At 48.4% G+C, this 24,400-nt stretch overlaps 1 protein-coding gene across 2 annotated transcripts; it reads right to left on the reverse strand.

Annotated features, from left to right (window-relative positions):
• Positions 1–1,430: 1,430 nt before the first annotated feature.
• NOL9 (nucleolar protein 9) lies at positions 1,431–24,371 on the reverse strand. Of its 2 annotated transcripts, none has more exons than XM_043573673.1 (12): positions 23,985–24,371; positions 22,145–22,364; positions 19,932–20,059; positions 16,287–16,422; positions 16,068–16,161; positions 15,414–15,511; positions 10,412–10,573; positions 9,914–10,211; positions 8,596–8,707; positions 7,155–7,332; positions 5,514–5,647; positions 1,431–4,827 (listed from the first exon to the last, which is right to left on the reverse strand). In XM_043573673.1, exons 1-12 carry the CDS (start codon positions 24,339–24,341, stop codon positions 4,678–4,680), a joined length of 2,067 nt encoding a protein of 688 aa, XP_043429608.1. In that variant the 5' UTR covers positions 24,342–24,371; the 3' UTR covers positions 1,431–4,677. The 2 variants fall into 2 exon arrangements, with proteins under 2 accessions (XP_043429608.1, XP_043429607.1); XM_043573672.1 differs by having other exon boundaries at positions 16,068–16,164.
• Positions 24,372–24,400: the final 29 nt, after the last annotated feature.

Below are 24,400 nucleotides of genomic sequence, written 5' to 3' on the forward strand. Positions count from 1 at the left end.
AGCTTCTTCCAGGGCTCAGACTAATTCCGCAAGCGTGGGGTGGTGGCCCCTCTGAGACCCGCAAAGCCTCAAAGCCTCCTCTTCTTGCTCTGGGTCGTCAACCCTCCTTGTTGGACAAAGAGGCAGAAAGCACTCACCACTTCCTGGGCGGAGGCTGAGCCAGAACCCACGTTCTGGCAGGACTGGATTCACACTTGCCCTCTGGTGGCACCTTGCCTGGTCCTCGAGCCACGTGTCAGACACGCGCGCGCACGCACACACACACACACACACACGTCTCTGCCCACCTAGACCCAACACCAGAGGGCTTCTCCCAGACTCAGCCCCAGGCTGAATCCGTCCAACTGAATCGTCTGCACAGAAAACCAGAGCTTTCAGCCCCGCCAACCTGCTTCGCCTTGGACGCAGGCCCCCTGGGAGCTGCATATTTGATGGTATGGACTTTGTGGCCATGGTTCACACCGGCTCCTTGCTGGTTTTCTCCCTTCCCATTCCCAAGTACGCATCTGCTCCCTGGAAAAGGGCTCTCGCGGTGCCGGCTGCCTCGGCAGGTGCCTTCCCTCCTTTCCTGGAAAGCAACTCCACGAAGACCCTCATCTCTGCAATCCCAACAGCCAGCAGCTGGCCGGCCTCCTCGAGAGAGATGAAGTTCTCAGTTTGGTGGCCTCTCCCCGCCCGACAGATGTTCACAGCCCAGACACCTTCCAAAGCCTCGGGAAAACCCACACCACGGTCCGCTGAGCACCACAGTGGCATCAGGGCCCGTCGCCATGGCAACCCTTGGCTTCCCAGCCCAACACATCGTCTGCCGGCTCAGCTCTATCTGCTGACTCCCAAGACTTTGCTTCCTCAGCTCCCGGCATTCCCAGATCGGACCTGCCGCCCCTCGCCTCCACGTGGGTCTTGCTGACTGCCCGCAGCTACCCCCTGCCCCACTTTCCCGGGCAAAGCCTTTCTGAAAAGGACTCCTTCCCCCTTACAGCAGTTGGCTCCCTGGTTCGGGCTCCGCTGGTTGGCCCAGGCTCCTCCCTTCCGCCAGGCCAGCGTGGGGACAGCGAGGACAGAGTTGGGAGTTGTTGGGCTCGCATCACTGCGCTCAGGCACAGACCCCAGGCTGGTTTTCCTCTTTAATTCGAACCTCTCCGGCAGCAACACACTCTCGGAGATGGGGCGGAAAGGACATAGCGTTTTCTCTTAACTTACATCCTCGGGCCCAAACAAAACTTAAACTCCCCATTGCGCTCAATATTGTGCCGGAAAAGGGCACCGGCATCTGCTAGGATTTCCTGTCTTCCCTGCTCTGGCATCCAGATCCCACGTCCCAATGCTTTATTCTCCCCAGTGTTCATCACAACATCTCCTGCGTTCAAATAACTCCCTGGAGTAAAATGGTCTATCTGTGCATACGTAATAAAAGCACACAATTAAACTCATGTTCTCAAAAATCTTTAATGATACAGAAGTTCACGTGTTAACTGAAAAGAGCTGCATAGAAAACCATACATACGGCAGGACCCCCAATTCTGTAGAACACACGTGCCGTTTAGAAAAACACCAGACGAGACAGTGATCACCCACGTGGTGTGGCTAAAGCCACGTACCACACGTGTGACGCGTTCATACAACTTGAAAAGCAGTTCAGTGGAAGTCTATGAAAAACTTCTAGGAACGGGGACTCAGTGGAGGGTATGGAACCCACGTCCCTGGTTGTGACAACAGTACACTTGGCTAGAAAGGGAAGACAGCTGTGGATTTAAACATTTAGTTTCTTCGACCCAGTGTGACCGTAAGGAACACGATCTTGGTCCCCGTCTACACTGCCCCGCCACGTATAGACAAGTCTCATGTACCCCACGCACAGGCACCCGAGGGAACAGCCACCAACCCATCTTAGAAGTAAACAGGCTGAGGTCAAATATCTCTTGCAAAGTTCCTCGGCTGGCCCGTGGCCCCTTGGGATTCCAACTCAGCTCGGACATCAAAGCCTGCCGCCTTACCCACTATACGGCCACATAGAAGCCTAAGGAAGGAAGCTAGCAATCGGACAATTAAAAACAAAAAAATCACCGTCTGGCACAACGGAAGGAACCTGCTCCCGTGTCCTCTGGTGCTCACAAGGTTGGGCAGAAACCCGAGTCCAGCAGGTAAGCAGCCACCTGTCACAGGGGTCCCAGCAGAGGGCTGGGCTCCGTCCACCCAGCCCAGGGCCCCCCACCCCCGCAGGCCTCTTCCAGACCGATTTCGCAAACATTCAAGGCACCTGAAGGGCCAGCTCAACTGGCCCTCTCCCCTTTCTCAGACCTCGTTTCCATGGCCAGCTCTCCAGGGGTGTCACTGCTTCCACCCCCAGGCCTAACAGAGGACAGCTGGGAGCTGAACTTTATTTACAAAATAAAACCCCAGGATCCAAGAATCTTGTTATCTATTTTCACATCTATCTTTCCTGTAGAGGAATCTCATTAAAACAACCACAAAAGGAGCAACTAGGGGTTTCAAGTTCTGAGTCACATTATTTCTTTTTCTTAAATAAGCATGGAATCATACACACACACACACACACACACACACACACACACACACACACGGAGTTTTTGTTGAGAATAACTCGAGTATAGAACTTCCTACCATACTGCTGACACTGACAAAGGGACTGACATCCGGGGCAGATGGCACCACTGCCAGTCTGAGCAGGCCCACTGAGCTGGCCAGAGAGCCAAGTCCCCAGGGTCTCAGCCTCCAGAATGTCCCAGGCAGGTTCCTGGGCCCGTGCTAGCCCGATGGCCATCTGACCGGTGGCTGGCAGCTCCCTCTAGCGGCAACGCTTGTTTACGTCACTCGTGGGCAGCCCTGAAGAGCAGAAGGGAAATCGGGCCAAAGGCAGGCCTAGATGGAATGAAAACTCAAGTGCCAGGGCCCCACTTTCCTTCCTCTGGACACCTGCTGCCAATGACCTACAGTGGGGACCACCGTAAAGACACAAGGAAGTAGGGAAGGAGGCAGAAAGCTGATGATGGCAGACTGTTAAAATTCTTGGCAAGGCCAAGATAGAAAAACACACACAAGGTAAATTTAGAATCAAATAAGAGGCAACTAAGTTAGACCTTAAACAGTCTAGGGAATCAAAACCAATCCTGGAGGGCGGCAGAGTTCCAGTGAGAATTTGTGAGTGCGGGTCTCCGAGATGCGCGGGGCCACCAGGGGAAGTAGGACGGTGATAACCGATGAACACAGATGAACACAGATGTTAAAACTCACATCGGAACGACCTGCCTTCCACACGAGCCGTAGGAAGCTGGAATTCACAAGACTAGTTTGAAATGCTACCTCCATCAGATTCTCACTGATCTAAGTGCACAAATGACGTGATCCCACCTGACACCCTTGTTTACTGAAACCACTTCCAACCCCGGGGGATCAGGAACCGGGATAACCGGGAAAAAGGCAAAGGATGGATTCCCGTCATCTTCCCCAAAGCCATCTGGGAGAATGGTGTCATCGCCGGCCCCCAGTGCCCCTAGGAGAAAGCGCTCATGACACAGAGTTGTCCGTCCTTATATACGAGTTCAGGTCCAGCTGTCAAAGGCAAGATGGGGCTTCCCACAGGTGCCCTGTCTGTCCTTCCAACAGCCTGGTGTGCAGCTCTGTGCACATTGGGTCTTCAACCTCAGACGAGAAGTCAATTAGGACAGACAGAGTTGTAAAGAGGCCACAGGAAAGGTTTCCTGGATTTCAAAGCAACTTTTTCAGCTTACAGTCATCAGATAAAACAAAACCAAAAAAACCCCCAAAATACAAAGGGTTTTTTGAGTCCAAACTTTGTTAACTATTAAGCCTTGATTAAATTGAGCAGACCAAACATGATCTTTTAACACCGGACACACCAGGCCACAGGAATGGAAGAGAACGTGGACAGCACCAAATGGCGGGATGAGAACGACCGCCTGGCCCTGACCGTCCACAAGTGGAGCCCACTGCTGGACCTCCTGCCCGTCTGCCATCGCTGCTCGAGGACGAGGGGAGCCCCCACATCCTGTTATGCTTGCGACCCCGCTGGCCGGCCTTCCTTCCTCTTTGGTCGATTTCTGTGGCCCCAGTTTCCCTATTTTTATTCAGATTCCCAAAACCAGGACGTTAAAGAGTTTTTTGAGGCATCAACTGTGTTCTTTCTGTTCTAATGACGTTCAACCTTTTTCCTGTTGTTTTAACCCTTTAGAAAATAAAAAAGTACGATGAACCATACAGTACACTAGGGCAGAGCTCTAGATCACGTAGCTTGGAAAAGAGTTAAATTTAGAGGTGCCTGGGTGGCTCAGTTGGTTGGGTGTCTGACTCTGGCTCAGGTCATGACCTCACGGTTTGTGAGTTCGAGCCCCAGATCAGGCTCTGTGCTGACAGCTGGGAGCCTGGAGCCTGCTTCAGATTCTGTGTCTTCCTCTCTCTCTGCCCCTCCCCAGCTCACGCTCTGTCTCTCTCTGTCTCAAAAATAAATAAGAAAAACATAAGGAAAAAAAAAAAAAAGAGTTAAATTTACTCTCAACAGATCCACGAGTTACCCAGGGAGCTCTGCTTGCTGCGTCACCGCACAATTCCCGCCATCGCCGTCAGGCTGACGTCAGGCTGCAGACCGAGACGAGTTTTCTGGTAGAAAAGCTCCTGCCCCTATGGACCACATCGGCATCAGTTTATTTTTCGATAGAGCTTAGGTTTTGGGTGTACTTTCTCTTCACGGGTCTCCTCGGTTTCTCTTGCTCCAATTTTCTCTGATGCTCCAGGAAGTTTAGAATTATAATCTGTTGTGACGTAAGGTATAGTCCCTTCAAGCCCACGCTGAGACAGAAACAAACACAAGGAGGATGAGGGAGAGTCCCAAGTCCTGCCAGTCAGAATTTGTAGTGTTTCTTTTCTTCCCCAGAAAATACCGTTAAAAGTGAGAGTCTGAGAAAGGCCCTCACACTCCTAAGGCCTCTGGTCCCCCGCCCCCCAGACAGCTCACTTGATGCAACTGGCCCAGTCACAAAGGTCACTGGCTTCTTTCTGTCCAATTCAACTCCACAAACACATTAACCGAGAGTAAGTGGGCGTGGGTGTGTTTCTCTCTCACACAAGTTAGGACAAGCAGCTAGGAGGGGTGGGACGTCCATGGCCTCCCCAGGCCGCCAGAAGGCCTTGCAGTCTGGCTTTCAGGCCACCACACTGATGTCCTTGGCCAACACGACCTTCCCATCAATGTGCCCAAAGACTGTCCTCAGGACGGGGTAACTCTGGAGAGATCACCTCTGCTCTCTTTTCCCACAAGCTACTCCTGGGATGATGGCTCTACCACCGGACCCCTGACCACAAATGGCGGCAATTCATGGTCTTGGACCATGAGGCCACCCTGACACTCTATCTGCCTCATCCAGCTTCTACAACCAAGTGTGAGTTTCCCACACAATAACGTGTTTCCGTGACTCTCTTCGCCATGGACACGACCAGCAACTTTCAGGGCTGCCCCTGGGAGTGTGAGTGCTCACCTGGCTCTTGAAGACACACTGCGGAATGGAAATGGCTCCGACCAATAGGCAATTCACATTTCTTAGCTCTTCTGGGGGCACAGGAGTGAGGATGTGGTACAGCCGCTTCTCCATGTCGATCCCTCTACAAATTCCTTGAAGACACACAAAACACTAAGATATCCTTTCTGGAAAATATTAAATCTCCCTACCACTGAGAATCAAAGAATGGCTTTTAAAATAAGAATTTCAGGGGGGCCTGAGTGGCTCCATCGGTTGAGCATCTGACCTCAGGTCACGATCTCACGGTTCGTGGGTTCAAGCCCCACATCAGGCTCTGTGCTGACAGCTCAGAACCTGGATCTTGCTTCAGATTCTGTGTCTCCCTCTCTCTGCCCCTCCCCCGCTCATGTTCTGTCTCTCCCTCAAAAATAAATAAACATTAAAAAAAATTTTTTTTTAATAAAAAAAAAAATTAATTTCCATTTCAACTGTGTTTTGCTTTGAAAATACAAAGTTCCAAGAGACAGGAGTAATCTGACGACTCTTAGTCCCCTTCTCCTTGTTTAGCTGTGAGGAACCAAAGTGGTCCATATGCCAGAGTCCCGGACTGTCTTCAATAAGGCGCACACAGACCAGAGGGAGAAAAGCCACCATGAGGAACAGACAGACGACACAATCTTTCCCCATCACCAATTCCTCCTTCAGGCTCGGTACCAGGTGACATAGTTTCTGTGGAAACACTTCTGCGGAGCAGTAGTATATGAAGCAAAAATTTGTGATTATTTAAGGGTTTTGCTAATTTCGGGTTACATAAGTCCAGCACCCTTCTAGAATCATACCCTGACATTTACTGACCTCAGTGAGCCAGGGGGACAATCACATGAGGTAGGCCTGGCGAAGGAGGAAGGGCCCCGAAGCAGTACGAGGCCAATGGTCCTGGGCCCATGTGATGGGGACCACCAGGATGTGACATGATCATGTCTGTCCTCAGACCACCCGACCGTGAAGTCCGGCACGGAAACAGTGGCCCAGACTCTTGGCAGAGTAAGAAGAAACGAGACGGACGGAGGAATCTGACGTCCCTGGGAAACGAGCTACCAAAACCTGCTAGCAGGTTGAATGTGGTGAGCAGAGGTGGACCCAGGGCAGGTGGACCCAGGGCAGGGTGAATCTTCCAAGGATTCTTCACAGGCCTGGGAACAGGAGAGGATGCCGGGTGGGAGGGGTTCTGGGGAGAACATTAGGACCTCAGTCATGGACCTAGGACTCAGATGCCAGTGAGATACCCAAGTGAAGACACACATTGCTAACGTGGGCTTGGAACTCAGACACGCAGTCAGGCTACAGAGATCCAGTGAGATCAGCCTAAAGGTAGATCTAGGGTCCCAGCATGGGGACAGGTGGCCTAGGGAAAATGTGTCAAGTGAGAAGAAGGTCATGACCGGGCCCTCAAGAATCCTAGATGTAGAGCTGGCAGGAGAAGCAGAGAAAATGCTGCTTCCTTCCTGCGCACCAGCCCCCAGGCCCACTGTATAGAAGCCAGAGGCACTCTCTGATCACTCCAGCCGGGAGACTGATACAAGGTCAAGACCAGCCATTTACAGGCGGAGAAGGGGATCAATTTCAGTTGATATACAGACATGGTTTACTCTCACTCACCAAATCCCAAGCAATCACAGATTGGAGTCTGGGCGAGCAGGATTGGTCCATTTGCGTACCCTCTTACATCATCTAGGATCTTGCAAAGACCAACCCAGCTGGCATTCACAGCATACAATATATGGGTAGGAGCGACGTCAGCGTGAGTAATTCGGAGAGCAACTGCATTGAAAGGGACCTGGAAAATAAATGTGCATCTCCCTCAATTAATTCAACTGGAAAGATTACTTTTAATTTTTAAAAGTTGACTAACCAGCTATCTAAAGTTACGTTGGCCAGAGGCACCTGGGTGGCTCAGTCGGTTGAGCATCTGACTTTGGCTCAGGTCATGATCTTGCGGTTCGTGAGTTCAAGTCTCACATCAGGCTCGCTGCTGTCAGCACAGAGCCTGCTTTGGATCCTCTGTCCGCCCTCTCTCTGTCTCTCCCTTCTCTTACTTTCTCAAAAATAACTATTAAAAAGAAAAGAAAAGAAAAGAAAAGAAAAGAAAAGAAAAGAAAAGAAAAGAAAAGAGAGGAGGGAGGGAGATTAGTAAGTTAGTTATGTTGGCCAAAGTGCTTACCAAAAAGTATCTAAACAGAATGGAAACACTAACAAACATTGGCTAAATACTTAACACAGAGAAATTCAAAAGAAGTTCTTTGCCAGCCAACACTTGCTAGACACCTAAACTGATGTCTAGAACTTTCTCGTCTGAACAGACACACAAGACTCAAGCAAGTCTCAAGATAACCTGAATGGGGTGAAGTCTAGGGGGATTCCAAGACGCAAATGCAAGCGGGGTGAGCCTCCCCTTCTGACCACTGTGAAGACTCACTGCTTCCAAATGACCGTCTTGGGAGGTCCGGCCCAGCCTCTGTTTTCTGCATAAGATACCAAAACACGCAGCTCAAAAGTAGAAATGCTAGAGCTGGGCTCCCCAGTGCCACCTCCGGGATGAGGCAGAACGTTCTTCTTTTTTTTTTTTTTTTTTATGTTTATTCTTGAGAGAGAGAGAGAGAGAGAGAGAGAGAGAGACAGACAGACAGACAGCGAGCACAAGTGTGTGCAGGGGAGAGGCAGAGAGAGAGAGAGAGAATACCCCAAGCAGGCTCTGTACTGTCAGTGCAGAGCCTGATGAAGGGCTCGAACTCATGAACCTTGAGATCATGACCTGAGTCGAAATCCAGAGTCACTTAAATGACTGAGCCACCCAGGCACCCCCAGGAAGAACGTTCTTAACCAGCACGAAGCACAGTCATGCCCAGCACAGGGCAGCAGCTAAGAGCGTGGGCTCTCAAGCTAGAGCTTTCAACCTCCCATCTGTAAAGTGAGGCAGTTACAGAAGCCACAGAACAGGGCTGTTCTGGGGTAAGAGGCCAGAAGAACACCCAGCTCACAGGAAGCCATACAAGTGTTGGCTAAGTAAGCAAAGACAATTCCTCGTACAAGTTCAGGTTACCTGATAGGGTGTCAGACCATGTAAAGGATAAAGTGGTTTTGGCACCGGGGGCTGCAGCTGGCCGAGGTAACCCAGTACCGCCAGATCACGAAGAACTTTGTTATGCGACTCTCTGAAAAGTAAATCAGAACGAAGTATAGAGATTTAACCTTACACATCCACCTCGCGCTCAGCAACACAGTACGTTGGTCATTACGCAGATTATACATACACGAGCACACACTCCCACCTTGACATTGGCACACCCTGCCTTTCTGTAAACCCACTGGAAAAACATGACGCCTAAAGACTCGCCTTTAAATAAAGGCTCTTGGCAACCAGAGCTGGAGGCCGCTTCTGGCTATGGGTCTTCCTCAACCTATGACGTGGTTTCATCCTCATACACCCACCGGAAGCTGAAAATATGGAAGGATGAAAACGCCTTTAAGACACCTCGCACACTGGGGCGACTGAGGGGCTCAGTCAGTTGAGCATCTGACTTGGCTCAGGTCACGATCTCGGGATTCATGGGTCCAAGCTCCGCATCGGGCTCTGTACTGACAGGTCAGACCCCAGAGCCTGCTTCGGATTGTGTGTCTCCCTACCTTTCTGCCCCTCCCCTGCTTGTACTCTGTCTCTCTCAAAAATAAATAAATAAACTTAAAAAAAAAAAATTAAAAAAAGTTTTTTAAAATTTTAAAATGTTTATTTTTGGGAGAAGGAGAAACAGAGCACGAGTAGGGGAGGGGCAGAGAGAGAGGGAGACACAGAATCCGAAGCAGGCTCCAGGCTCCGAGCTGTCAGCACAGAGCCCGACGCGGGGCCTGAACCCATGAACCGTGAGATCATGACCTGAGCCGAAGTCGGACGCTTAACCGACTGAGCCGCCCAGGCACCCCTAAAAATTTTTTTTGGAAATCAAACCATCTTAAATCAGGGACTGTCTGTATTTCCATTGGGAAAATAATGGCTCAGAAAATAGCCGATTCTCCTTCATAAACATGTAGCTGTGGCAGAGATTTGAACATTTGTAGAGAGGGGCGCCTGGGTGGCGCAGTCGGTTAAGCGTCCGACTTCAGCCAGGTCACGATCTCGCGGTCCGTGAGTTCGAGCCCCGCGTTGGGCTCTGGGCTGATGGCTCAGAGCCTGGAGCCTGTTTCCGATTCTGTGTCTCCCTCTCTCTCTGCCCCTCCCCCGTTCATGCTGTGTCTCTCTCTGTCCCAAAAAATAAACAAACGTTGAACATTTGTAGAGAACTTCTTCCCTTTAAGGAAATGAGAGCAGAGAGGCTTATTACACTGAACAGAACTCCATCCTCCATCCACGGTGGCTGACTCACCTATTTCTTGGCGTTTTTCTAAATGCAAAGTCTGACTGGACGCAAATCAGCTTATGTCCAGTGAACACAACGGGACTCTCCTTTTCTTCATCGGCAAACTCCAAACTCTCTGTAAACTCCGCCAGCTGGAAACCTCTGTTCCGGATTCTGGACTTGCTCTTTGTGTACAGGCCGTCCATGTCGTCTACATAGTCAGGAGTGAGGTTTGGCATGTACTTACTCCGCCCGGAACTGAACTGGACCACGTGGCTGGGAGACAGCAGCCGGATGAGATCGATGAGAAGCAGAAGCCCCTGGTCTGTGAGGAAGGGGACACGAGCAGTTGGCACACTAAAATGCAAGGACACGTTTCTACGAGAAAACGGCACCTCTGTCTACGACACAGAAAGATCAGTAAGAACGATTTCCCAAGAACGGGGCTTCAGCGTTACTGCCTGAAGCCAAAAGCTTACTCGTACCGCCCACCCTTTGCCGCGAGATGCACCTCCGCAGGCTTACCTGACACCCAGCCCATCGTGTTGACGATGAGAGGGGCCTCTCTCTTGTAGGAGCTGAACACGTACTGTATTATCTCAATGTAATTCTCATAGTTGTTTTTACAAGAAGGTTTCCCATAATATACCATTTTCTGCGGTGTCCTCTGGTGAGTAAAAGGTGGTCCTAGGACGATAAAGGTGAGAGTCTGCAGGGCTATTTAAAAAGAGGCGAGGGCTCCGTGTCGGCCATTGCCAGTGACAAAGATTCGCAAGAAGTTCAAGATTATCTATCCTACCACTGGGAATAGCTGTATCTCGTTTTCAGAATTCTAAGCTTTCAGGGCGTCCTGGGGGGGCTCAGTCATTAAGGTCATGATCACAGGGTTAGTGAGTTCAGGTCCCACATCAGGTGAACGCGAGCCCCACTTCTCTTTCTCTCCCTCTCTGCCCCTCACTCACTTGTGCCTTCTCTCTCAAAAAAAAAAAAAAAAAAAAAAAAGATCTTAGCTTTAAATTTAATACAAAGACATCTTCATGTTCTTTTAATGTTTATTTTTGAGAGAGACAGAGACAGAGTGGAAGTGGGGGAGGAGCAGAGCGAGAGGGAGACACAGAATCCGAAGCAGGCTCCAGGCTCCCAGCTGTCAGCACAGGGCCCGACAGGGGCTCGAACTCACGAACTGTGAGATCATGACCTGAGCTGAAGGTGGATACTTACCCAAAGGAGCCACCCAGGCACGCCCCCTCATTGTCACATATAATTAATCCCAATTCTTATTATGTCCTAATATGGCCATTCATTTACTGAGCACCAACAAGACACTGATGCTCAGTGAGCCAAGTCAGTATCTTTCCAGATACTCAGGATACACGTGTGAACAAAACCATGTCCCCATCCTCGGACAAGTAAGCAGCAATCACTCACTAGCATGTAGCACTTCCTATGCCCCACGTTACTTCACAAGTAGTCTCTAATTTTCATAAAAATCCTATGAGGTAGGTAGTGTTACTACACCCATTTTTATAGAGGAGGACACAGATTAACTGACCAAGGTCATACAGCTAGTAGATACCAACTGCACTTGAACTCAGATGATTCAGCTCCAGAGAAAACGTTCCTTTTTTCTTTTTTTTTTTAATGTTTATTTATTTATTTTTTGAGAAAGAGGGGGAGGGAGAGGGAGAGGGAGAGGGAGAACGTGAATGGGGGACGGGCAGAGATAGAGAGAAGACAGAGAAACCCAACAAGTCTCCGTGCTGTCAACACAGCCCCACACAGGGCTCGAACCTATGAACTGCGAGATCATGACCTGAGCTGAAATCAAGAGTTGGACGCTTGCTTAACCAACTGAGCCACCCAGGTGCCCCCAGAGCAAACATTCCTAACTGTAGCACCAGTCCGTCAAAACTGACCTACTTCCCTTATCTGGCTGGTCACCAGGACCACATGGCACCACGGTCAGCAGGGTGAGGGCCTTGGTTAATGTGGTTGGTGCCAGGCCACCTGGGACAGGGCTGGCAAGGCTCCCCTCAAAGGTGGAGTAAGGGGACTTGGGGCAGCCCACAGCTGAGGAAGTGGCCTGCATAGCAGAGGGATTGAACAAATACAAAGAGACTGAGTAAATATGTAAATACACTGACAACAATCACAGCCAGAGTTCTTATCATCAGATATGGAACTTATAGATACGGGAGGGAGGAGGAAGGCTAACTAGAATAAACCCAGGGTGTCAGACCAGAATCAGAATGACTGCAGTAAACTTGTGGCTCTTAATAAATAGAAAACACGTACACAGAAGTGTAAACGTAGTGTATATGTATGTATGAATACGTACGCACGTAATATACACGTATGGGTTTAAACGTGCATGTATTTCCTAGCTCTGTCCACCGAGGGGATCTACAAGCAGTGACACCCCAGAAGAAGTAACAAATAATACACCTAGTTACAGACAGAGTGGAATACCCTGGCAAACACTTATCTTAACCAAATGATCAGAGGCAACCTCTCTGGTGACAGGGCCAACTGACAGCTTGCTGACATGATGCACTGAGAACACAGCACCACATCTCAATCAAGCCATGAGGGGCACTCGACAGGTACTCTTCCAAATTGCCAGGGTCATGAACGATAAGGAAAGCTGGAGGAACTGCTCCAGACCGAGGACTAAAGATTTGCAAATATACGCTGGGCCGGGGCAGGCAGCTGGATGATGGACGAGGGACAGTACTCCAGCAGTTCAGCTGCTCTGATTTGGTGGCTGCATTAGGATTATACAGTGGAGTGTCCTTGTTTGGGGAAACACCTACTGAAATATTAAGGGGTAAAAAAGAAAAGTAAATGCACTGGGGAAAACATAAAAGAAACAAAGGAACAATGAAACCAGCTAAAGAGCGAAGTCCAAACAATTAGTTTTGAGAAAACTGTAAAAGCAGCGTGAATGCTCTACTTATTCTCATTGTCAAAAAGTCTGTTAAATCTAGAACATATCCAGCCACCCGATATATCATCTGCTTCTCTTAAAAGTCAACTAAACAGGGATGCCTGGCTGGCTCAGTCAATAGAGAGTGAAACTCTTGATCTCAGGGTTACAAGTTCAAACCCCACATGGGGTACAGAGATTACTTTAAAACTCAAATCTTAAACCTGTTAAAAGTCAACTAAACAGGGGTGCCTGGGTGTCTCAGTCAGTTAAGCGTCTGACTTTTGATTTCAGCTCAGGTCACGATCTCAAAGTTCGTGGGATCAAGCTCCATGTTGGGCTCCATGCTTGGAGACTGCTTGGGATTCTCTCTGTCTCTGCCTCCTCTCCTGCTCATGTGCATGCTCACTCTCTCTCTCTCTCTCTCTCTCTCTCTCTCTCAAAATAAATCAACTTAAAAAAACATTTTTTAAATAAATAAATAAAATTTAAAAGTCAACCAAACAAAAATCACACAACTATCTTGACAGACACAGAAAAAGCACTTGACGAAAACCTAACGCCCTTTCACGACAACAAACATTCCACACGCTAGGAAAAGAAGGCAGCTTCTTCACCCTAAAGAAGGAACGCAACTGACAATGAAAACCCACAGCTGACAGCATGGACGGCACGGTGAAGCGCATTCCCTCTAAGATGAGGAGTAAGAAATGTTTCCTCCTATTCAACACTGTACTGGAGGTCCTAGCCTTTTCTTAGACAGGAAGAAGGAATTGAAGGCATCCAAACTGGAAGGAAGACGTAAAACTATTTCTATCCGCAGATGATGATCTTCTATCTAGGAAATCCAAAGAAATCCGTAGGAAACCTACTGGAGGTAATACGGGAATTCAGCAAAGCTGCAAGGTATGTGGTCAACACACAAAAATCACGTGTGTTTCAATATACCAGTAGTGAAGAATCTGGAAAGGAAATTAGGAAAGCAATTTCACTTACAGTATTAGCTAGAAGAATCCAATCCTTAGGAACAAATCTAACCAAGGAAGTGAAAGACTTCCACACTGAAAATCACAAAATTTTGCTGAAAGAAATTAAAGAGCTAAAAAACTGGAAAGGCACCCTGTGTTCGTAAGAAGACTGATCATGGGGCGCCTGGGTGGCTCAGTCGGTTGAGCGTCCGACTTCGGCTCAGGTCATGATCTCACAGTCTGTGAGTTCGAGCCCCATATCGAGCTCTGTGCTGATGGCTCAGAGCCTGGAGCCTGCTTCTGATTCTGTGTCTCCCTCTCTCTCTGCCCCTTCCCTGCTCATGCTCTCTCTCTGTCTCAAAAATAAATAAAAACATTAAGAAAAAAAATTTTTTTAAAAAGAAGACTGATCATTGGGGCCTCTGGGTGGCTCAGTCGGTTAAGCGTCCGACTTCGGCTCAGGTCATAATCTCACAGTTTATAGGTCTGAGCCCCGTGTTGGGCTTTTCACCGACAGCTCAGAGCCTGGAGCCTGCTTCGGATTCTGTGTCTCCCTTTCTCTCTGCCCCTTCCCCACTTATATTCTCTCCACACACCCCCCCCCCCCAAATAAATGAATAAATCTTTTAAAGTCAGCAAAAAGAAAAAAAAATTATGCTTAGTGAAAAAAACAGTCACCCAAGGACAGATATTGTTAAGGTCTCGCCTACAGGAGGGGCTTGGAGTAGGTGAACTCACAGGGACAGAAAGCAAAATAGAGGTCACCAGGAGCAGGAAGGACAGGTGCTATTTAACAGGGACAGCATTTCAGTTTGGGATGACGAAAAAATTCTGGATGTAGGTGGTGATGGCTACGGAACACTGTGAATGTACTGAATGTCACTGAACTGTACGCTTATCAGTGGTTAAAACAGTAAATAGTATCACATTTTGTATATTTTACCATTAAAAAAAAGCAACATGGGATTCTGGGTTGGATTCTGAACCATAAAAAGGATGTTAGTAGGATAACTGATGGATTTGATTAAAATCTGTAGTTAACAGTACTGTGTCAATGTAATTTCTAGGTTTAAATCATTATATATGGTTACATAAAATGTAAATACTATAGGAAGGTATGTTTCTGATTTACACACAACAAAGTGGGTATTAGTTCCATTTACCAAAATGGAACTCTAGAAAATTACCATAGTTTTGTTTTTTGGAAGCTAGGAGAACTGTTATAAGAAGACCAGGAGTTTGGGTGGAAGGGGGAATATTCACTTTTACCCTTTTTTTCTCATATTTATACTTTTTTTTAGTTTTTTCTATCATTATGTTTGAGTTTTATAAAACCAAGACATTTAAGAAATATACAACACGCTTTCTCGCTAATATAAACAAACATTAAAAAAAGGGGGGGGGGAGGCTGGGTGGCTCAGTCGGTGAAGCATCCTACGTTAGCTCAGGTCATTATCTCATAGCTCGTGAGTTCAAGCCCTCTGTTGGGTTCGTGCCGACAGCTCAAAGCCTGGAGCCTGCTTCAGATTCTGTGTCTCCCTCTCTCTCTGCCCCTCCCGTTTGTGTTCAGTCTCTCTCTCAAATATAAACAAACATTAAAAAAAAAAAAAAAAAAGAAACGTGTAATACATACCTAGAATTGGTTCTGTAATATTAAGTAAGGAAATGCAACCTGGAGGCGTAAATTCTGTCTGTCCCAGATCACATTCCAAATAGTCAACACAGGAAATACTGAAAATTTGAAAGGAATAAAGAAAACCTTAGCTAGCTTTACTATGTCAAATGAATACATAAGATCTCATAGATTTTATGCAACACACAGGCATAATCCACCCTTTTAGAGTCTTTTAGGTTGGATGCTCCAAACATGACAATCAACGAAAAGAAAATGTGCAGGCACGGTCACAGTGTCCACTCACAATATGGATACAACTTGGTACTACCTAAAATCTTACTTTCGAAATACAACGGAATTTCCCCTACTCTGAGCCTCTGGGTATGGACAAATACAGAATCTAAGACAGGCAGCCCCTCTTGCCCCCTCGCTGATAAGTGAGGTCAGTCACTGTGTCGCTCCCAAACACAGCAGAACAGAGACGGTCATCGCTCAGCTGAGCGGCTTTGCACAGACTTGTAGACAATCTCTACTTAGACGTCAAGATGCGTTCCTGTCTAGTTTCTTAAGTCAAAAATCCTATTTCATGCCCCAAATCTAATAACGTGTCTAAACAAAAAAAAATTAAGAAACAAACAAAAAATAAAAACAAAAAAAAAACCCCACTCTTACCTATTTAGCAACTGGTTAATCAGGTATCTATTAAATGTTGACTTTCCAACGTCCTGAGAGCCACAAACCAGAATGACAGGGCAGCCGTCTACTTCTTCTGGAGGCAAAAGAAACATTGACGCCCAGGATTAGCCACCTTCTTTAGGGCTCTAATCGCAAATCATAACCCTCTGAGGCTCTGGTGGACGAACACTCCGTTTATCACTGCACGCCACTCACCACAGGACACAGTGACTAGCTCTTCCATGGCAGACAGGGCACTCTCAGTTAAACGAAGGCCGTTCTTCTTCTTCTCTCTTTTGATGCCAACAGACCTCAGGGCTAAATGTTCAGAGTTAATCTGGAAGGTTGGGCTCTGAAATTAACAATGCAAGCTTTAAGAAAAGATGAACACAGTGCACATTTCTTCGTCTAGCTCTAGGCTAGTAAACCTCAAACAGTTGTGAGCTACAAAAGATAAACCTGGCCCCTCCTTTCTCTCACGCCCAAAGCCAACTCTTCCGTAATGCTCATCAGCTGTCCCTGCAGTCACCCCTACCTGTCCTCCTAGCTCACACATACTTCCAGGCTGCCGTCACCTCTGCAGGAGGCCCCCCCAGGAAAGGAAAACCTGTGCAAATATAAAAGTGATTGCCCCAAGAACAATTCAACAGAAGACCACAGCTGTCCAACAGGTTGGTGATTTAGAGTAACATCAAGGCAGTCTCCAAAAACATAAAGTAAAAAGACAAAGAACATGCACAGAGCTGAGAGCACGCGGAAGACAGGCCCGCTAACCCACTGGTGCTCCAGCGGAAGCAACAGGAAACCACGGAAGCAACCCACAGCATCAAGAGCAGACCCTCGCGGACGCAGGTGGGGTTCGGAGGGAATAAGGCCTCTGGGGTGAAGGTGAAGAAGATCCAGGAAGATCCCCCCATGCATGATCATATCCTCGTGCAATTCACCACCCCCAAGATAAAGACATCGTAGAGGGCACGAGAATCAGTCTGGTGTGTGACTTCCTATCAGCAACTCTGAATTCTAGAGAACAATGGAGCAAGGCCTTCAAGGTTTTGAGGAAAAGACTCTATACTCTGCTCAACTATCAGTCACGGAGAGCAAAATAAGAGTAACTCCTGGGGAGAAAAAAAAAGAACATCTTATGAGATCATATAAAGTTCACCATCTGCCGGATATGAAGAAATAAGGCTAGAAGGTAGTAACACACATTGGGGGAGGAAAGTTACCCAAGAAAGAGCATGAGGAATATAAACGGTGGTGGTGAAGTCCCAGAAAAAAATAAATAAATAAAGTTAAAAATAAATGGAAAAAAAAAAATCAAGGCATTTAGAATCTTCGCTTACAAGAAGCAAAGCTCGGTAACACGGGGCCTCCACCTCCTTCTCCACGGTCCTCACCAAGCTACTGGCTTCTGCACTAGATTAAACTGATGCAACCACAACAGTGCATTCGCTGTCCTGCCCCCATTTCATACCTTCTGTCACTCAAACCTCCAACACCTACTTACTAGCTCTGCTCCCACTCAGTGATGATCCTGATCTGCTTCCTGGAGCAAAACGAACCACTCAGAAGAGAACTTCTACTTGGCGCCCCCCCCTCCCCCCCCCACCCCCCCCCCCCCACCCCTGCAGCCCATCCCGCCATATCCTTCTGCTACTCCTACTCTAGGTCAGCTGCCTGTGCTCCCAAGGCCACTGCCCCAGGCCTGCAGACACCAGAACCAGAAGCCTTCCTTCGGGACGCCTCACTTTGAGTGTCCTCACCTCTCTCTGCCGCATCCTTGGCACCCTCCCTGCTCTAGATCATTCGCGCCTGCTGTGTCCAAACCTGTTGGGGCTTTTTCATCCATCTTAACAAAAAACAAAACTCTGCCCACACTCCTCCAAATACTGTGTCATTTCTCTCCTTCCCCGTACCACTTAACTCTACAAAGGCAAAATCTCTTACTATTAAACCTGAGAGTTGCTCTCTGCCCAGGCTCCCGACCTTATTCCAATCAGTCTGCCCCACCGCGCCCCAGCGGTCTACTGCGGACACGCTAGTCCAGACCACACGCCTACACGCAAGCTCCCTTCTCAGGCCTCACCTACCATCAGCATCTGCCACAACCGCCCACGTCCAGCTCCTCTGAACACCTCTTGACCACACTCTGGTTTTTCTCTACCATCAGTGACCACTCTGTCTCAGCCTCTGCTGTTCCCTCATCCACACCTCTTCTGGTCTCAGCGCCTAAGGGCTCAGACTTCGAACCTCTCTGCCTCTCCGTATACACTCCCTTGGTGTTGTTATCCCGTCTCACGGCCCAGAGACCATTCTGCTGAAAGCTCCCAACTCCAGAATCACACATGCAACTGGCCACTTGACATCTCCAATGGTCTAACAGGCACCTCAAAGCTAACACCTCAATCTGCAACCCCTACGCCATCCCCCCCCACACACACCCCGGTCAGTGACTCCACGCACCCGGGCGGTTAGGCTAACAAGCTTGAGCTTGATGTCATCCCTGATTCTTCCCCATGCCTCACATCCAGTCAGCCTGATAAAAATCCTGCAGGTTAGGCTCAATTTATGGCTCATGGGAAACAATTATAGAAACAGAGCCTGACTGTTAAGAAATTAAGAACGTGACCAGCAAAACTATGGAGACGACAGAGAGATGACAGAACGTATAAGTGCATCAACGTACATTCACAGAGAAAAATTTATTCACTGTCTCAAGTGAATGAATTAAGATAAAAAGATAACCATCCTGAGGTGCCTGGGGGGCTCAGTCGGTTAAGCTTCCAACTTCAGCTCAGGTCACGATCTCACGGTTCGTGAGTCTGAGCCCTACGTCGGGCTCTGTGCTGACAGCTCGGAGCCTGGACCCTGCTTCAGATTCTGTCTCTCTCTCTGTCTCTGCCACCCCTCCCGGCATGTGCTTTGTCTCCCTCTCTTTCTCTCTCTCTCCACCCCCTCAAAAATAATCATTTAAAAAGAAAAAAAAAAAAAAAGAAAACCATTTAAAAAATTCCAGAAGTCGGGGCACCTGGCTGGCTCAGTCGGTAAAGCATGCAACTCCTGACCCTCAGGTTCTGTGTTTGAGCCCCACGTTGAGAGGGAGGTTAAAACAAAACTTCGAAAAAATAAATAACAACTCCAAAAGGCATTTAACCACTTACAATATGAAAGAACGGCTTTCGCTAGGGAACAACACGGGGAAGGGGAGACATTTTTCATGACAGACCGTTCTACACAAACCTTTTCACCATACACACGTATGACATTTTGTACAACCCGCAGCACAGCACAACAGCCATGCTGCTCTCTAAGCGAGCATCCTACAGTCATCTGATAGGACTGTTCTGGTGAAACTAACGAGCAGAACTGAATGAAAACTGGTCGTGGGGCGCCTGGGTGGCGCAGTCGGTTAAGCGTCCGACTTCAGCTCAGGTCACGATCTCGCAGTCCATGAGTTCGAGCCCCGCGTCAGGCTCTGGACTGATGGCTCAGAGCCTGGAGCCTGCTTCCGATTCTGTGTCTCCCTCTCTCTCTGCCCCTCCCCCATTCATGCTCTGTCTCTCTCTGTCCCCAAAATAAATAAACATTAAAAAAATTAAAAAAGGGGCGCCTGGGTGGCGCAGTCGGTTAAGCGTCCGACTTCAGCCAGGTCACGATCTCGCGGTCCGTGGGTTCGAGCCCCGCGTCGGGCTCTGGGCTGATGGCTCAGAGCCTGGAGCCTGTTTCCGATTCTGCGTCTCCCTCTCTCTCTGCCCCTCCCCCATTCATGCTCTGTCTCTCTCTGTCCCAAAAATAAATAAACGTTGAAAAAAAAAAAAAATTAAAAAAAAAAATAAAAAACAAAAAAAAAACTGGTCATACCTCTTGTACAAAGACATAAGATAAACCCGGGTGGCTGACTAAGAAGTTTACGGTGGAGGTTCTCAGCTGTTCCAACATCACAATGGAACACAGAGGAGAAAAATTCTTCATCAACCAGCATCTGTCATCTGCAAAAAGAAAAATTAAGTACCTTAGAAATAGTAACTCCAGGGGTGCCTGGGGGGCTCAGTTGGTTAAGCGACTGGCTCTCGATTTCAGCTCAGGTCACGATCTCATGGTTCAGTTCATGGGATCGAGCCCTGAGTTGGACTCTGTGCTGACAGCACAGACCCTGGTTGGGATTCTGGCTCCTTCTCTCTGTGCCTTTCCCCTGTGCAAGCAGGCATGCACTCTCTCTCTCTCCCAAAAATAAACAAACATTAGGATAAAAAAAAAAAAAAAAAAAAAGATGGGAATGCAAACTGGTGTAGCCACTCTGGAAAACAGTATGGAGGTTCCTCAAAAAACTAAAAACAGGACTACTGAAGGGCCCAACAACCGTACTACTAGGTATCTATCCAAGGGATACAGGTATGCTGTTTTGAAGAAGCACGTGCACCCCAATGTTTATAGCAGCACTATCAACAATAGCCAAAGTATGGAAAGAGCCCAAATGTCCATCGATGGATGAATGGATAAAGAAGACGTGGTATATTGGGGTGCCTGGTGGCTTTGTGGGTTAAGCGTTCGACTTGGACTCAGGTCATGGTCTCACAGTTGGTGAGTTCAAACCCCGTATCATCAGGCTTTGTGCTGACAGCTCAGAGCCTGGAGCATGCTTCGGATTCTGTGTCTCCTCTTTCTGCCCCTCTACCACTCATGCTTGCACGTGCTCTCTCTCTCTCTCAAAAATAAATTTTAAAAAATTTAAAAAAAAAAAAGGAAGATGTGGTATATATATGTGTGTGTATATATATATATATACACACACACACACACATACATACATACAATGGGATATTACTCGGCAGTCAAAAAGAACGAAATCTTGCCATTTGCAACTACGTGGATGGAACTGGAGGGTATTATGCTAAGCGAAATTAGTCAGTCAGAGAAAGACAAACATCATATGACTTTACTCATATGAAGGCTTTAAAATACAAAACAGATGAATGTAAGGGAAGGGAAGCAAAAAGAATATAAAAACAGGAAGGGATCAAAACAGAAGAGACTCTTAAATATGGAGAACAAACAGAGGGTTACTGGAGGGGTTGTGGGAGGGGGGACGGGCTAAATGGGTAAGGGGCATTAAGGAATCTACTCCTGAAATCACTGTTGCACTATATGCTAACTAACTTGGATGAAAATTTTAAAAATAAATTAAAATAAATAAATAAAAATAAAATAAAAAGAAAAGAAAAGAAAAGAAAAGAAAAGAAAAGAAAAGAAAGAGAGAAAGAAAGAAAAAGAAAAAGAAAAAATAGTAACTTCGTTAAATTCTACACTGTTTAGGACCACCTTCTCCTCAGCTGAATTGTCAACTTTTTGAGAGCAGTAATTACGTTAAGGGCCTTCTTCAAGAAACCATACTGCATAATAAGAACACACCTGGATGGAGAGAGAAGTCAATCCAGGATTGCTTTGGCCACACTCTAGCTGTGTGGCCTTGGGTAACTTTTCTCATCTGAAAAATGGTGAAAATAAGTTTCACTCACAGGACCCATGTGAAGGTTTAAATAGACACAGAAAAGTGTACAATATCTAGGCAACAGGAAGCATCTAAAAATATTAGCCTTGGGGGCACCTGGGTGTCGCAGTTGGTTAAGCGTTTAGGTCCAGGTCATGATCTCACAGTTTTGTGAGTTTGAGCCCCATGCTGGGCTCTGGGCCAGCAACGTGGAGCCTGCTTGGGATTCTCTCTCTTTCCCTCTCTCTCTGCCCCTCCCCCACTCGTGCTGTCTCTCAAAATAAACAAAAGTAAAAACAAAAATACAAATATTACTGGGGGCGCATGGATGGCTCAGTCGGTGGGGAGTCTGACTTCAGCTCAGGTCATGATCTCACGCTTCATGGGTTCGAGCCCCGCGTCGGGCTCTGTGCTGACGACTCAGAGCCTGGAGCCTGCTTCCGATTCTGTGTCTCCCTCTCTCTCTGCCCCTCCCCCGCCTGCGCTCTGTCTCTCTCTCAAAAATAAACATTACAAAAAGATAAAAATAATAACACTAGCCTTATTATAGTATACCCTCAGTAAATTATCCATTTACTTTCCTTACCCCGGTTAAGATGAGATCTGAGCAAAGCTCGGGCTTCCCTTTTCACCTCCTTCTTGCTTTTCTCAGGCACAGAATAATGAACTGCGTTGATAGTAAGGCGAGAATGAGTGTAGGTAGAGAAGACATCTTGGGCAGGGTGGCCTTGGCTGATGGTATAACCTAACACCTGCACCTGGCCATAGAGGCACGTCACACGGCAGATTCCGCTAAAAGTAAAACCCTACAAGGAAAGGGGGGCGGGCAAAAAAGAAGAAATAACATGACAAATCCTGTTACTAATGACTGCAAAAAATTTTTTAATTAATTAATTTTGAGAGCATACTCATAAGAGCATGAGCAGGGGAAGGGTACAGAGAGAGGGAGAGAGAATCTCAAGCAGGCTCTACCCTGTCAGTGCTGAGCCCCACGCAGGGCTTGATCCCATGAACCGTGAGGTTATGACCTGAGCCTAAATCAAGAGTTGGACGCTGAACCGACTGAGCCATCCAGGTGTCCCCATGACTGAAATTTTCAAAACTTTTTTTTTTTTTTTTAACTAAACTCTGTGCTGAACATGGGCCTCAAACTGATGACCCTGAGACCAAGAGTAGCATGCACCACCCCACTAAGGAAGGCATCCCCTTCCTCTTAAAAAAAAAAAAAAATGTGTTGGGGCACCTGGGTGGCTCAGTTGGTCAAGCATCAGACTTCAGCTCAGGTCATGATCTCACGGTTTGTAAATGCAAGCCCCGCGTCGGGCTCTGTGCTGACAGCTCAGGAGCCTGTTTCGGATTTTGGGTCTCCCTCTCTCTGCCCCTTCCCTGCACACGGGCTCTCTCTCTCAAAAATAAACATTAAAAAAAAATTTGAAAAACATAAAAAATAAAAAATACGTCTAGAGGTGCCTGGGTGTCTCAGTTGGTTTCAGCCTCTGACTCTTGATTTTGGGTCAGGTCATGATCTCACAATTCGGGAGATCGAGCCCGGCATCAGGCTCTGTACTTCGTGTAGAGCCTGCCTGGGTTGGGATTCTCTCTCTTTCTACCTCTGCCCCTCTCCCCTGCTCGTGCTCACTCACTCTCTCCAAAATAAAATAAAATTCTAAACTCTTAGTTGCTATTCACATAACAAGTAACTTCTAAGTAACAACACGTTGTAATAGGTGGCCATCGGGTACTGATTATCCTTAACCTAATTTCATATCCCACCACAGCTACAGAGATGGCCGGTGTATACAGACACATGAAAAACAAGCGGGTCCCATGAACTGGGCTCTGCAGCTGTCACAGACCTATCTCTACCAAGGCCCACTGCCTGCCAAGTTTCTCCCGTTCCTGGGTTTTCACATCCCCCCGGCACTGCAGGAAGACCTCCCACACCAGCATCCAAATGAAGAGCCCAGGTCCTGAAATTAAGCTGCCTCGGTTTGGTTTGAGTCTTAGCTCTGCCCCTACTCTACGCCTTTCAGCAAGTTACCCAAACTATACCTCAGTTTCTTCGTCCGTAAACATTTACGGAAATGAAGGTAATGACTCCATAGAGCTGAGAGTATTAAAAGGGTTCATAAACCTAAAACACTTAGAACGTAGAGCCCGGCATCTCTAAGCACCCCGTAAACGTGAGCTGGTCCTGTTATTTCCTGCTATTAGATTCCCTTCGGCTCTCAAAGCCTAGAGCTCCACAACAGGTCCCTAGTCACCCCCTGCTCAGCACCGCCGCCAGGAGGAACGCTCTCGACCCGGGGCCGCAGAGCCCGCACGGTCTTCTCCCAGCCCGCGGGTCCCGGAGCTGCTCCCCATTCCCCCCCCCCCGCCCCCCCCCGATCCCGGCCGGCCAGCCTCCCCCCACCGGTGCGACCCACCTGGTCCCGCGGCAGCAGTAGCAAGGCGCGGCCCGGGCCGGCCGGCCGCACCGGCGGGATGGGGAGGGTCGTGGGGCAACTCGGGGCGGGGGCCGCGGCCGGGGCCGGGCTGGGGGCCGCGGTCTTGGGCCTCCGGGCGGCCGAGCGCGACACCAGGCAGCCGCTCTCCCGCCAGTCCGCGCCGGCCGCCTGGGCTTGTAGCAGCCGCCGCCGCAGGCGCCTCCGGCCGCACCAGCGCAAGGTCCCGAGCCGGCGGCGGGGCCGGCGGCTGAGGACGAGCTGGGGCCGAGCCTTGCGGGCCCGCAGCCACGTGGAGCGGGAAGGACCCCGCTTGAGAAGCAACTGGGCGTCCGCCATGTTGGCCACGGGCGCCTGCCGCGCGAGAATCTCCCGAGATCCGGTCGCTCCGCCCCTCG

This window comes from Prionailurus bengalensis, chromosome C1, assembly GCF_016509475.1.
Source record: "Prionailurus bengalensis isolate Pbe53 chromosome C1, Fcat_Pben_1.1_paternal_pri, whole genome shotgun sequence".
Lineage (NCBI taxonomy): Eukaryota > Metazoa > Chordata > Mammalia > Carnivora > Felidae > Prionailurus > Prionailurus bengalensis.